The sequence below is a fragment of the Etheostoma cragini genome, chromosome 14 (genome assembly GCF_013103735.1).
Source record: "Etheostoma cragini isolate CJK2018 chromosome 14, CSU_Ecrag_1.0, whole genome shotgun sequence".
In the NCBI taxonomy this organism is placed as follows: domain Eukaryota; kingdom Metazoa; phylum Chordata; class Actinopteri; order Perciformes; family Percidae; genus Etheostoma; species Etheostoma cragini.
Genome location: NC_048420.1, coordinates 12,161,430 through 12,177,963, shown reverse-complemented (window position 1 = coordinate 12,177,963; position 16,534 = coordinate 12,161,430). Strand labels below are relative to the sequence as shown.

Sequence of the window (16,534 nt, the reverse complement as noted above, 5' to 3'; positions counted from 1 at the left end):
AGAAAGTCATAATGTAGTATGTTAAAAACAAGTGACAAAAAGTGATAAAAAAACCACAGTACAGTATGTTAAAAAACGTATGAAAAAAGTGATAAAAAGCCATGGTATAGTATGTTAAATAAAGTAATAAAAAGTCATAGTATAGTATATCAAAAAGGTCATAGTATAAGTGATAAAAAAAGTCATAATTTTGTATGTTGAAAAAAATGATTAAAAAAAGTAATAGAATAGAATGGCAGAAAAAGTCATTAAAAAGCCATTATATGGTGTGCCACAAAATGTGAAAAGGTCATAGTGTAGGAAAAGTTATATCAATATATGTCGAAAAAGTGTTAAAAAAGGCATAGTAAAGTTTGTTGAAAATGTTATATTAATATGCTTCCAAAACTGATTAAAAAAAAGCCATAGTATAGTATGTCAAAAAAGAGAGATAAAAACAGTCATGATATAGTATGTCAAAAAAAGTTGTAAAAAATAGCCAAAGCATAGTGTATCGGAAAAAGTAAAAAAAAAATCATAGAATAGCGGAAAAAGTAATAGAATAGATCGTCAAAAGAAAGTATTATTAAAAATCCGTAGTAACCTATGTGAAAAAAAAGTAATAAAAAAGTAATGGGATTGTACGTCGGAAAAAGTGATAAAAAAGCCATGGTGTAATATGTAAAAAAATCATAGTGTAGTATGTCGGAAAAAGTAATAAAAAAGCCAGCTATAGTGTTTCAGAAAAAGTCATAGTATAATCATAAAAAAATCAAAGAATAAAACAGCAGAAACATTCTTAGAATACTATGTCGGAAAAAGGGATAAAAAAGTCTTTGTATAGTATGTCAGAAAAAGTAATAAAAAAGTAAAACTATGTACAGTAAGTTGAAAAGACAGTGATAACAAAGTCGCTGAATAGTATGTAATAAAAAGTGATAAAAAAGCCATATGTTGAAAAAATTATTAAAAATCCATATAGTATAGTATGTTGAAAAAAACTGACAATGAGTTCATAGTATGGTATGTTAAAAAAAAGTAATAAAAAAAGCCATGGTACAGTATGCCAAAAAAAGTCACTGTGTAGTATGTGTGATAGGGTAGGAAGGAGGACCCAAAAGCAAAGCAGAAGGCGGCAGGAGGGAGCTTCAAAAGGCTTTATTGAAAACATTTCAACAAAAGACATGCAGCAAAAGGTGAAATCCAAAATCCAAAACAGGCACATAGGAATACAAAATACAAAAACAGGCACAGGGGAATACAAAATACAAAAACAGGTTAGGCCCCACAGGGGAAGACTCATGAGGGACAAATCTGGAAACTCACAGGAAGGTACATTGCGACAACGTCATGGACAAAACAGACAGCTCTAACAAGAGACAAGGGGAGCACAAACATTATATACACAAGGTGACGAGGTAACGAGAGGCAGGTGACAAGAGGGCAGGGAATCAGGTGGAAAACATCAGGTAATCACAAGAGCGGGAAGACACAGGAAGTAAAACCCAGAGGCAAGATGAGATAAACAACAGACTTCAAAACAAAACAGGAAACAGAACAATCACACACCTAGGGGAACACAAGACAGGACCAACAATACAAGACAAGGGAGAAAACTAACAAAAAACACAAGGAGGCCAGAGAAAGGGAAGAAATAAACCCAAACAAAAAACCCAAACCACAACAGTGTGTCTTAAAGGAGATAAAAAAGTCCTAGTATAGTATGTCAAAAAAAGTAAAAAAAAAGCCATAGTATACTATGTCGAAAAAAGTAATAAAGAAATAGTATACTATGTTGGAAAAAGTGATAAAAAAAGCCGTAATATAACATGTAAAAGAAATCGTAGTATAGTATGTCCGAAGAAGTAATAAAATAGCCAGTTATAGTATGTCAAAAAGGGTCATAGTACAGTCATAAAAAAAGTCAAAGAATAAAACAGTGGAAAAAGTCTAAGAATAGTATGTTGGAAAAATAGATTAAATAGTCATATTATAGTATGTTGGGAAAAAAAGTCATTCTATAAGTATCATAGTATCAAAGTCATAGTATAGTATGTCAAAAAAGTCATACTGTAGTGTGTCGGAAAAATAGATAAAGAAGGCATAGTATTGTGTGTCAAAAAAGTGATTAGAAAATAAATAGTATAATTTGTCGGAAAAAGTGATAAAAAAGCCACAGTATAGTATGTCAGAAAAAGTAATCAAAAAAAGGTAAACTATGTACAGTAAGTTGAAAGACAATGATTACAAAGTCATTGTATAGTATGTCAAAAAAGGGGGAAAAAGACACAGTATAGTATATGGGAAAAAGTCTTCTATATTATGTAAAAAATAGGGATACAAATGCCATATGTTGAAAAAACTGATTAAAAAAACGCAGAATAGTGTGTCAAAAAAAGCGACAATAAGGTCATAGTATAGTCTATTAAAAAAAAGCAATGAAAAAACCATAGTATAGTATGCCAAAAAAAGTCATAGAATAGTATGCCAAAAAAAGTCATGGTACAGTATTTCTGAAAAAGAGATAAAAAAGTCATAATATAGCATGTCAAAAAAACTTTCAAAAAACAGCCATAGTGTACTATGTCAAAAAAAGTAACAAAAAAGGAATAGTATAGTATGTCGGAAAAAGTGATAAAAAAGCCATAGTGTAATATGTCAAAAAAAGTCATAGTGTGGTCGTAAAAAAAGTTTCATAGTCTCAAAGTCATACTACTTTTATACTGTAAAAAATTCATAGTATAGTATGTCGGAAAAAAGGATTAAAAAGCTGTATTAGACTATGTCCAAAAAGAGATGAAAACGTAATAGTACATTATGTCAAAAAAAGTTTTGAAAAACAGCCATAGTACATTGGAAAGAGTAAAAAAATATCATTGAATAGAAAAGCGGAAAAAGTCACAGAATAGTATGTCGAAAAAATTACAAAAAGTCATAGTCTAGTATGTCAAAAAAGTGATCAAAAAGTCACAGTATCATATGTCAGAATAAGTAGTAAAAAAAAGTTATACTGTGTATAGTCAGTTAAAAACAAATAATGAAAAAGCCATAGTATAGTATGCCAAAAAAGCCATAGTATAGTATGTCTGAAAAAGAGATAAAAAAAGTCACAATATAGTGTGTCAAAAAGAGTCTGAAAAAACAGCCATAGTATACTAGGTCGACAAAAGTAATAAAAAAGTAATGGTATAGTATGTCGGAAAAAGTGATGAAAAAGCCATAGTGTAATATGTAAAAAAAAGTCATAGTAAAGTCATAAAAAAGTCAAAGAATAAAACTGCTGAAAAAGTCTTAGAATAGTATGTTGGAAAAGTGATAAAAAGTCATATTAAAGTATGTTGAAAAAAGTAATAAGAAAGTAATAGTACAGTATGCCAAAAGAAGTCATAAGTCAAAAGACATAGTATACTATATAAAAAAAAAGTGATTAAAAAAAGTCAAAGTATAATGTGTCAAAAAAAAGTAATTTAATCATCATATATGTCATATGTTAAAATAAAGTAATAAAAAAGCCCTAGTATAGTATGTGGAAAAATGTCATGGTAGAGTATGTTGTAAAAACGTCTGTCAGAAAAAGTAATAGTATAGAATGTGGAAAAGGCCATAGTATAGTATGTTCAAAAAAGCCAACAAAAGTCTTTATTATGTTAAAATAGTGATTAAAAAGCCTTAGTATATGTAAAAAAAAAGTGATAAAAAGTTGTAGTCTAGAATGTCTAAAAAGTGATAAAAACGTCATAGTATAGAATGGGGATAAAAGTCTTTTATAGTATGTTGAAAAAAGTGATAAAAAAAACGCAGTTTAGTATGTCATAAAACTTCTGTAAATGTCATAGTTCTCATGCCATAAAAAGTCATAAAAAGTCGTAAAATAGTCACAGTGCAGTATGTTGTCTGAGGTCACAAATAGTCTGGGGCCTCTGGGTCCGTCACCTGGTGGAGAGTGCGCCCAATCTACAGAGGCTCAGTCCTCAGTCTTGTGGCCCTTTACTGCATGTCATTCCCCCTCTCTCTCCCTTTTCATGTCTAAGCTGTCCTCTCAAATAAAGGCCAAAAAAATAATAGAAATGTCATAAATAAGTCATAATGTGGCAAGTCACAAAAAAGTCATAGTACGACATAAAAATTCATAAAATGAGTCATAGTGTGGTACTTGTGTATATATAGTATGTAATAAAAAGACATAGTTTAGGATGTTATAAAAACATCATAAAAAAGTAATTGTATAGTACGTCCATAAAAATCTCACAAAACTTTATGGTATGCAATGTTGATACTTTCACTTTTGCTATTGAAATTAAGAAAAAGCTCTAGGCTAACCCAAATTTTACAGAAAGGGAATGAAGAAACTATAAAGATTGCATGCCATGCACCATCTGCAGGATTTAACTGAAGCAATTAACTGACGGGGAAAGACAAGGAACAACTTGAAACAGATTTTAAAGCTATTTGGTTGCCTCACTTCTTTTTTATCTTTCCTCATTTTAAACTTTTAGGGCAGAAGCTTTTCGCAGGTTCTGTCTCTCAACAACTCTTCTTGAGTAAGGCCTCCCAGTTCATCTGACACATCTGAGAGTCTTACCTGAGATTGCAACAGTAGTCTTCAGTCTGTTTCTTGGCTGTTGCAGCAAACCACATTGACATTACTTTCCTAATGAAGCGCTGTGCCTGCTGTCATCCTACACACACTGGCAACGGCAGGTTTTTGCAGTGGTAAATATAGACGCACTGGGCTGCATTTGGCTCGCCTTAGTCTTGTGTCAATCCCACACAATGCAACATGAAAATATTGCCCAATGGGAGACTTTTCGTTTTCATCCTTTCTCAAGCTCTCCTTCACGTTTTTCCCAACACACCTGTTATGGGACAAAGACAAAAACAAAGAGTTGACTTCTTTCAAAATGATTCTTTCAAAACAAACAGTGAACAAGAAGAAAAGTGACATCAATGACTTTGATTAGAAGAATTTCTGTCTCATGAGACTGTCTGTTGGGCATGCAGACAGGAGGAAAAGAGCTTGAGTTGGATTTTGCCATGTAATAACAGTATTGATTGTGGGATGCCTTACTGATTACTGTAGGAGAAACTCTGCTTACCAGGGAGCAGCACCCATTGGGAGTATGATTCTCACTTGGTCTTGAAATCATCAGGTCACTTGGTTGGAGGAAGTCGGGCATTTGTTTCTTTTGGTGCAGCCTTGGGTGGGGCTGGCAGGAGGGAAATATAAAAGATGTCTTGATGCATCAGACAGACATCCCCTGTGGTCTTCAGTACATCCCCATCCATCTTTCATTTCCCCCACATCTTTCTCATCAATGCCCAACGCTGCAGAACATGTGGTGACTTTCGAAAACTCAGGAGAAATTAGAGGAGCAAACCTTACGGTCGAAACACAGACACCCGATGCAGAGTTAAGCTAATTTGTTGTCTCCTCTTCATCACCTCCTCCTCTTCAGTGGTGCTCCTGCTCTTCAAAGCCCCGATTCATTGGATCTGGTTTACAATAAAACACCCGTCCTGTTTACAACATCAAGAGGTGTCAACCACCAACAGAATTAGATCCTGAGTGACAGAGAGGAGAACAAAAGACTTGCAGATGACATGTTCACTTGCTGAGGCTGCTCTTCACCAAAAATAGAAAAGATTTTGATGTGCATTTGTGTGGAAACAGAAGAAAGATGAAGGTGGTTTAGTGATATAAGGGGACATCAAAAAAGAAAAAGCTGTGGTGGGATTTGACTTAAATGTATTTATTTAAATAAAAGTGAGAGGCAGAGATGACAGGTGACTGTGGGACCATTTTAGCTCTGTTAGGTTTTGTTTCTTCTTGACACCTGTGTTTCCTACAGGAATATGAAAAAGGTGCAAAAAAGTTAGGAAGTTTAGAAATACAGACACCATTGTTCTTTAGCTATTCAAGCTCCCATAATTAAGAGAAAAAACACCAGTTCTGGATGAAATACTTCCCCAGTTCACATAGTTTGTGATGTGTACTTTTCTGACAGCTTATTCAAACTTTGACAATGGGGTGAGACTTATTTAACTATATAAATAGAGAGTTTGGTTTCAAAGGTCAAGAATGGACTTTGAACTGCAGCTTTTAAGAATGGAAAAAGTCCTTAAAGTAATCTGAAAAAATGAAAATTTAGACATTTGCAATTCGAGTGAATTGAGAACTCTAGAGCAGCAACTAAATAGAGCTTCAAATTTTGAGAATTTTTGTGTTGTTTCCGAGGTAAAGAATAACAAGAGAACAACATACTTCTAGTTGGCATTTGGCAATGCAACTTGATTTCCTCTTATCTACAAAAGTTTTTCCCCTCATGCAGAGTGAATGCATCTTGGCAGACTCCTCTCATCATCCATTAGAAAGGCATTAGTCCTGGTGTGTTTGAATACCTCTCAATCCACACAACAATCAGCAAAGATAAGACTTTCAGATTCATTGCTGAGACATCTCAGATCAAGCAAATGTTGGGGTGGACATATAAATCTATTTCAGAGTTAAATGTGTTTATCTAAATCACAACTTCCCACCCTGCTGGCATGATCTCAGTCTGGGTTAAAGCCATCATGTCACCTGGTAAAGGACCCCAGGTGCCACAGCCACTGCTCGGGAAATTTAAGCTGTTAACATGCAACTTTTTGTGTTGCTGTTACTCATTTAGTTTACTTTTCTAATTAACATAATACATGTTTTTATTCATTTTACATTTTTATTATTATTAAGAGTTTACACTAAATAAAATTCACACTGTGGGTGTAGTATAATCAAAATGTAATAGACAATGAACTGGGAACATATAGCAAACAATCTCTCTGTTGTCAGATTTTTTTTAAAGTTCCTAAACTCAGAATGGTGCTCACACGTTTGTGACATCATCAACGTCAAACGATTGAGAAGAGACCAGTCAAACAACACAGATGTACATCCAGATGTGTTCTAACTTGGAAAATGTAATGTTCATGTACAACCATATTGTTCGTAGTGACAAGCTGATTGAGAAAATAAGTGTTCAGGGCCTTTCCTAAGTAACTCATCCATGCTATTTGTGTTTAAAAAAGACACAAATGAATGATGAATGATGTATCTTTGTTCTAAATCTGAGTTATCAATCAATATCTCACTGCTCTATTCAGCACCACAGGTGTCTGTCACATTGATGTAGAAAATGCCACGTCCAGCATGGTTCTGTCTGTTCCACACTGACTGAAGAGTGCTGCTCTTGGGTGAGTTGAATAATAATGTACAAGGGACATGGATCAATCCCTCCAGTAATCAATAACATCAGTGTAGCAGAGCTCCTCTCTGCTGCCTCCGATGGACCACATTGGACAAATGTCTCCAGTAATGAGCGAGTTAGAAAGAACAAGCTGAGAAAACAAGTCAATAAAAATGATGAGCAGGAAAAGCTTTTTTGTGAACAACACCCTTAGAAAACAGCTGAGCTATGGCAGTCAATATTAGAAGATGAGAAGCAGCAAGTAGTGTCTTTGTTAGTAGTGTCCCCTTAATCTTTCCTTACTTTAAAGATGCCTTGATGCTAGCATCATGAATCATATGTGCAGCACAACATTTTTTACATGTTCTCAAGCTTCAAGTCTGATGCTACTATCATGTTGACATAGAGGCAGGAAAACAGGAACAACCAGCACAAGATACAGAAAGGTTTGAGGATGAGTTCACCCCATGTAACAAAAAACTTTTGGAAATGGAAATTTGGTTTTACTTGTTATATTATCTGCCACTGACACATATGCTTGCACCCCAACAGGAAGGTGAATAATTTTCTTAGACACTCACACTCACAGCTGTTAAAAATGAGGTAATGCACGAGATAATCAGGGCGGCAGCAGGGACTTGGTTTGGGAACCGGAGGGTTGCTGATTCAAGTTCCTCTACAAACCAAGCACGGATTGGGAATGGTAGCTGGAGAGGTGTCAGTCTACTTCCTGGCCACTACTGTAGTGGGCAGCCCCCCTTACTTTGCCATCTCTACATTAGCGCATGTTTGGGGTCCTGTTTGTGCTTGTGTGTAATGTATAACAGCAGCAGAATGTAAAAATGTAATTACCCCTCATTGGGATCAACAAAGTATGTCTTCGTCTTCTAATCCACAGCCCTCACTGTCAATAGTTTTCATTTGAACTATTGTCTTGGTAACGTCTTTTGTTTGTCTGTTGGCAATTGGAATTGACCCTGACCCAAACATTATTAGATGGGCCCTGATTAGGACAGAAGGTGGACGAGTTTGGCTGCCTTGCCAACTTGTCTGAGAGCCTGCTGTGGAAGAATGTGTCCCCACATAATCAGTTCAGGCCTTAATGTGATTTGATTATGGTGTCCTGCTGGATGAGGAGAGGAGCTGCACCCTTCTGGCTGCAGCCCTCAGGCTGCTGTCACATACGCTGTGTGAAGTCTTCGAGAACTTGTTATGAGGACAACTAAGGACGTGTCCCTCCTCTTCATGCGCATACGCACGCACACAGACACACACAAACAAAAGTTGACAAAAAGTTGAGGCAGGCTTCATGTGTTACTGGCTTTACTCCCTTTAAAACAGGCAAAGATATGTGTCATATCTGCATATGTGTGCATAGTAGGCTACTGCAGAGTAGGTGCAGCAGCAACCTTAATGTGTGGCCAAATGTGTGTTTAGTAGGTGTGGACAAGAAGGAAAGTTACATCCCATCTCCACCCTCCCATTTGGTAAAACATCTGTGTGTTTCTCACACACGCACACACGCACACACAAACACACACACTCGTTCTGCAGTAAATACTTGTTTAGTTGATAGTATCAAAGATTTTCATCAAACGTATTAGTTATTTTTTAGTCAGAATTTTCGTATTGTCATGTGAGTATCCAGTTACTTTCAATCACTTTTTCCTGTCACTGGCTTCATATTGTCATATTACTCTGATGTTTGAGACCTTCCTTGACGATATGACAGGTATATGACTTCTTTTACTCCTTTAAATTTGCTCTTTCCGTTTTGTTAATGTGTAAATATGTTGGTGGTTGATATACTTATATTTAGTCAATTTAAATACTATCTTTTAAGCAATTATTCTAATTTAATTGCAGTGCTTTTTTATTGCAAGTTGCCTCTGTCGTTTTGTCCATTCTGTATTTGTCTGCCCTTACGCAAAATTCCTCTTCCTTTGTCCCTCTCTGTTTTTTCATCTTCCATTCATGCTAATGGCTGGCTAACAGAATTTCATCAGGGCCATCCCCTTCACAGACGAGCTCTGCCCGGCCAACGACATGACACATCTTCACCTCCATGGAGCCATTTAAGTGTGACTGTTGACATATATGCGTTCTGTGTCTAAGTGAGTAAATGAAAGACTGGATGGAAGGCAGAGTGTTTTCTTTTTTGCCCAAGAGATGGTGTTAGGAACGGACTTACATTTCTAATGAGCACAGGGGCATCAGTCTCCGTTTGTGAGTGAACAATTTTCCCCTGAAGTTGAAGCTCAGTGGATGTTCCTGGGTTGGGTGGAAGATACAGCCATCAAGCAGGAAATGGTGTCTCACAAAGAGGAGTAAGGGACTGCTACGACCTGTGGCAAGAAATAAATATCCTGCAACACAGCCAGGCATGTAATGGGAAAACCCAGGCACCAAAACCCAAGGGTGCACACACACAAAGCCAAACTGAGATAAAATATTCAGCAGAAAAACAAAGGCAGTTCCTTGCTCGATCTGGGTTGTCAAATGAATTGTTTGACATATTTCTATCCAAAGATAGAAATTGACAATGACTGCTTTTGCAGTGATTTATCTGACAACAGTTTGAGTTTATAATTCAAAAACTGCTTCATTTACTGTAGTACTGAGATGTTGAGCATATTCTATGGATCACATGTAATAGAGCCTTTTCAAACAGCATTATCTGCCCCAACATGTAGAAAATGTAACTTAAGCTAAATGGAGAGATTTACATGTAGGACATTTTGCTTTGAAAAAGATGTAGAATGACGTTTGAGCTTGAAGCCTGAATACATGACTGATTCAAGGAACAGCGGGGTGTCTTTTGAGAAATGACAGCTCTGAAAATGACACAATATAAGGCTACCAAGGAATTTTCATCAAATGCAATTACATCTAGTCTGGGTCTGTTGAGGCCAGTGCCGTGTTTTATGTTGCTTTGACTGGAGCGGCAGCATCTCAGGTGACACCTGCAGGCTGTGTAAGCTGGACAGAAGCAGATGGACCTGGAGTCTCTGGAGGAGGTGATGGGACGGTGGAGAAGGGAATGAAGTGTGTGAAGAGCACCTTCAGTAACAAAACAATAAATTCAGCATGTAGAAATCTTTGTTGCCCATTACTACTGAACTGTTTTTATTTGTTTCATCTGTTCTTGTAAACTTAGTTTATTGTAGTTATTGTTAGCAGTGGATGAAAAATAATTTTGATTGCAGTCTACATTGTGTGGATTTTAATTTCTTGAGTTTAGTAGGTGATTTTAACATCTAGCTCTGGTTATAGATTAGTTATGATTTCCAATTCGACCTTATTGTTGGCTTTTTGAACCAGGCCAAATGGCTAAACATAGATAATCTAGATGTGGATTGTAACAACATTTCTGCATTAACTTGTCTGAAAATGCACAGGAGGGGTGGCAACATGTGAACGAGCAGATGATACATGAAAATGATTTAAAAAATAAAAGATTATCTGTAACAAAAAAGCAAGAAAATTGCCTTTGGGATGATAAAAGTCCTGAACTGTTAAAGGGACACAACCATGCTAAATGACACCATACTCAAAATCTGTTGATTTTCACTATTGAGGTACACTACATTGAGTCATATGTCAAACACTGCTGTGTGGTCATGCTGTTCTTAATCAAGGATTAACCTTTCACCTCCATGTGCAATGTTGATCCTGTGCTTGATGAATGAAGAGAGGAACAGAAGGAAAAGTAGTTACAGTTCTTAAATCTTTAATGTAAACAGCAGTTTTGAGGGGCTTTGAAAAATCCTAAAGTAAAACATTTGAAGGTATTAAATAGGAAAGGGAACATATATAAATCATACTAGAAATAACAACCATGATCTGTTTTTAAATTAAAAAAATACATAGACTTTTAATTTTGTGGCCATATTCCCCAACACACAAAAAGACAAATTCCCTTAACCAAAACATTAACATCTTATTTGTAATACCTACTACTAGGTAGTTTCACAATTTTAAAATGCCTAAATTATGACCATCTTACAAATGAATAAAATAAAAGCTCAAAATATTGCTTAGGAATGTTGTGTACAGCAGTTATTACAATGAGAGAGACTCAAATGAGGGAGAGACGAGTGTGTGTTTACAATAGTGGGGCTTTTATGGTTGTTTTGGCAAAGCCACTGTGTAGGTGTATACAATACGCAATAAGCAGCAGTGGGATAGTAACATTAAAATATTTAAAAGAAAGGCTTTGTACTGGAGTACAGTGCCTTGGTTTTGAGGAACAACTTATTCTAACAGTCTTCAGTATATGTATATCAGGACAAAGCGGATATAAGAGACTATTTTCAAGAAGTATTCATCTTCAAATGTCCTTCAACCTTCCTTTCAGCCTCTTAGAAAACATTTAGCTGCCACAAATACTGTAAGTAAGAATGTGACAGGAAATACTGCTGGGAAGGGGAAGGCAAAACACAAAACCCCGTCCCTCCCTGTTCCTGAACTACACAACCATCATTCCTTCCCCCACAGAAGACCTGAGGAAAAACAATAAAGTATACATAAAAAAAGACAACAAGGAAGCTGAATATCTAAGCATTTTTCTACAACAATCTTCACGCAAAAAGACAGAGGGCGCCTTGGTCGAGAAGAAGAAGTGAATGTCTCAAACATCAGACACAGAAGGAGAATGAGGAAAAAGACGCACAATGCCCAACGACAGGCCCAACAAATACTTCCTGGTTTCTTGTCTTCATGACAACCTGATGACTGCAACGAACTTGAGTCCCCCCCTTGTGCAGTAAGTCTATTAATATGCACCATGTTCCCTCTTTTAAAGGCCGAGTGGGAAGCAAAAAGAAAATAGTTTACTAAATCCTTTTTCGTTCAATCACAGTTCACTGTTTACATCATATGGTTTTATTAGTTTTTTGTTCCAGTTTATAAGAAAAGGGGACTGGTCCAGTGAGAACAGTAGGTGCTGGGTGGGTTTGGGTTTGGGCCTGTGGGGTTGTTCGTCTAATTACAGTCGTAAACAAAGTCATAGTTGCTAGGTTCTTTGGGAATCGGGGGTGGGGCCTCGGGAATCTGGATGTTCTCTAGATCCAAGAGGCGGAGCTTCATCTCCATGGAGAGCAGGGTGTCCATGTCAGATTTGGTGTAATCGCTGGTCATCTCCTTACCCAGGAGAGCATTTAGACCGTCTGTCCACACGCAGTACTGCAGGGACATGGACAGAGGTAGAGACAAAATAAAACACAATCAGGTCCTGACAAAAAGAAACTTAAGTTATAACCACCAAACTAAATATTTGTAGAGATCTACAAACTATAATTAGTGATGAAAAGTTCTTTAAAAAAGCCTGTTGACAGTGTACAGACTCCACCTGGTACAGAGACATGCAGGCATAAAAGAAGCTAACCACCAAAGGAGGAAAGTTTGTGTACACCGTGACTCAGGAGAAATAGAGCAGGGACAGCAACTTCTCTTTTGTCCTAAATACAAACGTCTATGTCTAAAAACATATTTAAAAAAAGTTTCTGATTTAATACACCAAGAAAATGATGAATGAATAATGGAAGTGTACAGTATGTAATATTTCATCATAATCTATAAAAAAACAAGAGCACTTTTTTATTTGCCAGACATTATAGTCATTATATTATGATTATAGTTTTCTAGTCTTTGATGGAAACTCAAAGGTCAAGGCAGATTGCCGCCCACCTGGAGGTTCTGTGTGAGGTTTCTGCCTGGTAAAAGTTTTTTTATCACCACGCTAAGTGTATGCTCTGTAAATTATAGAATGTGTTGTAGACCTACTCTAACTGTAAAGTGCCCTGCAATAACGTCTGTTAATTTAAGTTTAAAATTGAATTGAACAATCATTCAATTCAGGTTTAAAGTTAAGTTTAGTTCAGTTTAAAGTTAAACAAATTAAGTCTCAAGTTGTAAAGCTAGGCTTAATGCAAATAGGGTTGGATGATAAAATGATATAGTCACTGTCAGACAATATACATTTGTGTATCATCACTAGCTATGCCTTAAATGTGTACACTATAGTTGTATACTTGAGAAAAAGAAAAAAAACACCCTTCTCTTTGTGTTTTCATTCTCTCTGACACTGTCAACAGCCGCAGGGCTGCTACTGTTGCCTTACCTCTTGCTTGTCAGGAGCAATAAAGTTTAAATACTCGTCCGACTCATAGAGGACAGAGAAGGCCAGCTCTAACACCTCCTGGAGAGAGGACAGAGTGAAAGGCAGAGTGGGAGCAGTGAGGAAGAGAAAGAGCAGGAGATACAGACAGTGACAGAGTGAAGGACGTGGGATGAGAGATAAGAGAAAAAAAGGTGCAAGCATAAAAAAAAAAAAAGGAACAGGTGAGATTTACACAACAGTGCTGCCATACAAATGCAATATCTCTCTTCTCATCACGTCTTGTTACAACAACAGCGGCATATCAACTCATCCGGTGTCAGCAAGCTCAAAGAGAGAAATGAAAGAAAAAATACCTAACCCCATTGAAAAATGTCTGGAATGGCTGTGAATATGATGTGATATGAATTTGGGTGTATTCCCTCATGTATTCCCATGGTCCACTGTAGGAAAGGATTTGAATGAAGTCTAAGACCAAAACAGGTACACCAATAGACACATTTGTATACATGAAAGCAATTCATTAAAAGAATTTCTTGCAATTAGCGTGAAATTAGCAGTTTATAAAGGCAGCAGGTAGGTCAGAGTCAGGGACTGCGGCCGAGGTGCACTTTGTGAAGGAGAGCCTGAAGAAGGTCAGATCAGAAGGCGCAGAAAAAAAAAAGATGTGATGCTGAAATATTAATACTTATTTCTGAAGTAATGCGAGCTATAATTTATTTGGACATTTATTACTCAATATAAACCTTTCATTCTTTTAAAGGTACATAAAACCAATACCGGGAGAGTTTTCAAAACCTCAAATTAAGTTATGGGTTGTAAAACCCTTAAAAGAAGACAAACTAAAAGGTTGTATAAAAAGAGTCTAAAGCCATGCTAGTGGCTGTGAGGCTGTATTTGGCCTCAGTGGTACTCTGAGATAAATGCTAACCTCAGCATGGTCCCATTGACAATTCACAAAGTACAGCTGAGGCTGATGGGAATGACATCAGTTTGGAAGTACTGTAACAAAGTATTGGTCAAGTTAAAACGCTGACTTGATGATGGAGAGTTCAGCGGATCACCAAAATGATTCCAGTTCATTCTGAGGGGACCATGAATGCCCGTACAGAATTGTTGTTGAGATATTTCAGTCAGGACATTGTCACCCTTAGACCCATGCCGCCAAATAAGCTGTAAACAAATAAGGTGGTGGATGTAGATGACACTTCTACAACTGATGTCTCCATAGAGTCTACAACCACATGCACATTGTAAATTAAATAACTGTAACCCCCACGGTGCATTAACAGCCTTGTTAGCAGTTCAAGTTTAAAGGCTCTTTATTTGGAGTAATAAAACGGATTTTAATTTATTTATTTATCAATGCCCTTTTTTGACAGATACCTTTTTGGTTTATTAACCTAATTTAAGTGCAACACCATTTCTTGCAGAGGTTTCTGTGCTATAATTGAGTTGTCAGTCAAATATTGCTTGATTGAATCTTGTATTCCCCACCACAGCCTTATTTTAATGTAGCTGCACCTGCCTTTTAGAAGCAGAGGATTTTCCACACAAATCTGACTCATTGCAAATCGCTTGAACATTAGAAGATGCAATTATCCACACATCACATTAACCTCCAGTTATTTTGGTGAGCCTACGTTCAAAGGCATGTGCAGTACATGAAGCATGAGGATGTGCTCCAGTAATTAGATGTAAACTTCTACACAGATGACAAGCAAACTGCACTTCCAGGTGTTTGAAACAAGGAAAATATGGCCCTGAGTACATATGTATGGGAGATACATTGTATGTGTATGGAACATAGGCAAAAAATAACTTAATTAATTAATTTAAGAACAGCTTATTTTCAACACATCTGCAAAAGTTTTGGAAACACAGTCAGAAAACACAGCTTGCCACCTCCCCCTCCCCCCTCTGTCTCAGTGTCCACATGCCAGCTCTGCTGTAAAGCCCGTAGAGGTGCCTTTGGCTGGCCTTGTAATAGTGAGTAATGAAATGTGCTTGTGTTCTCATTCACAAGGCTGGGACAGGCCTGCTAGACGGCCCAAAGACCCCCCTCGGGTCATTCCCCTAGACCTGCGCTTATCGACAAGGTAATAAAGGAGACAAAGCATAGAGGAGGCGCGCTCCTTTGTCTTCAAGGCTATTTATCCAAGATCCAATATATCAGAGTCCCGTGGGTGGTGGGAGGCGAAGGTTTGCAGAGGCAAAGTGCAGGAGAGGAAGGGCTGATGTGTACACAGACAAGACGACTCTTTCATCTTGGTTAAGGCACTGCAGAGGGCACGCCGATGTGTTACTTTCACATTTAAACAGCAAAGGAAAATTGTGGTATGTTTTTGACAGCTCTTGTGTTATGTGTCTGGAGCGACTATTCTGTGATTTCTTTCCTACACAATGCCGCTAATGGACACGTCTCTCTTTGCTGACCACTGAGACGCTAGTTATTGTGTTATGTCCCAAAGCAAAATGATGTAACTGACAACATGTTATGAAACTCTCAAGCACACAGAAACACGTTCTCTCGCCTAGATACACATCCACACGCCCACACGTATTTTCTCCAGCGCGCGCGCACACACACACACACACACACACACACACACACACACACACACACACACACACACACACACACACACACACACACACACACACACACACACACACACACAAATACACACACACAAATACACACACACACAAATACACACACACACACCTTGTTTTGCTTCAGGGCTCCCTTCTCCTTCATGTGAGGACAGTCTTTGCCGGTGATAACAGCTTTGATATCAGCCACAGGCACTGCAGAGAGGACAGAAGTGAGTTCACAATAACAACAACATTCTTGTGACAACTGTGTCATCCAGTGTGGCTGGTTTATTCTGATTAACTGATTAAAAGTTAAAATTCACCCAGATCTGTGGATCATACAAGTAAAAGTGATTAACACTGACTCTGTGTCAGCAAGGATAGAGACTGTAGACTAAAATACATATTTGAATCAATATTGTGAGCTGCAATAAAAACCACAAACTGTGTCACAATAACGGGTAAAGACTATCAATAAATTTACAGAACTTGACACTCACGTTTGTCCTGTAAAGAGTCGTGGGGCACTTCGCCCTGAGGGCTCTCTTCCAAATCTCCGTAGTGCAGGACTTTATGGTTCGGAGAAAGACGGCAATACCAAAACTTATCTGGAGAA

General features: G+C 37.3%; 1 protein-coding gene across 6 annotated transcripts in view; it reads right to left on the bottom strand.

Annotated features, from left to right (window-relative positions):
• Positions 1-10,909: 10,909 nt before the first annotated feature.
• elmo1 (engulfment and cell motility 1 (ced-12 homolog, C. elegans)) overlaps positions 10,910-16,534 on the bottom strand; it is a 94,814-nt gene continuing 89,189 nt past the window's right edge. For 5 of the 6 annotated variants that reach the window (XM_034891740.1, XM_034891739.1, XM_034891741.1 and 2 more), the window contains 4 exons: positions 16,419-16,526; positions 16,049-16,131; positions 13,324-13,401; positions 10,910-12,386 (listed from right to left, as the gene is read on the bottom strand). In XM_034891740.1, the coding sequence (XP_034747631.1) occupies positions 12,186-12,386; positions 13,324-13,401; positions 16,049-16,131; positions 16,419-16,526 (470 nt within the window). In that variant the 3' untranslated portion in view covers positions 10,910-12,185. The remainder of the gene's footprint in view (positions 12,387-13,323; positions 13,402-16,048; positions 16,132-16,418; positions 16,527-16,534) is intronic. The other variant, XM_034891745.1, reaches the window with a different exon arrangement.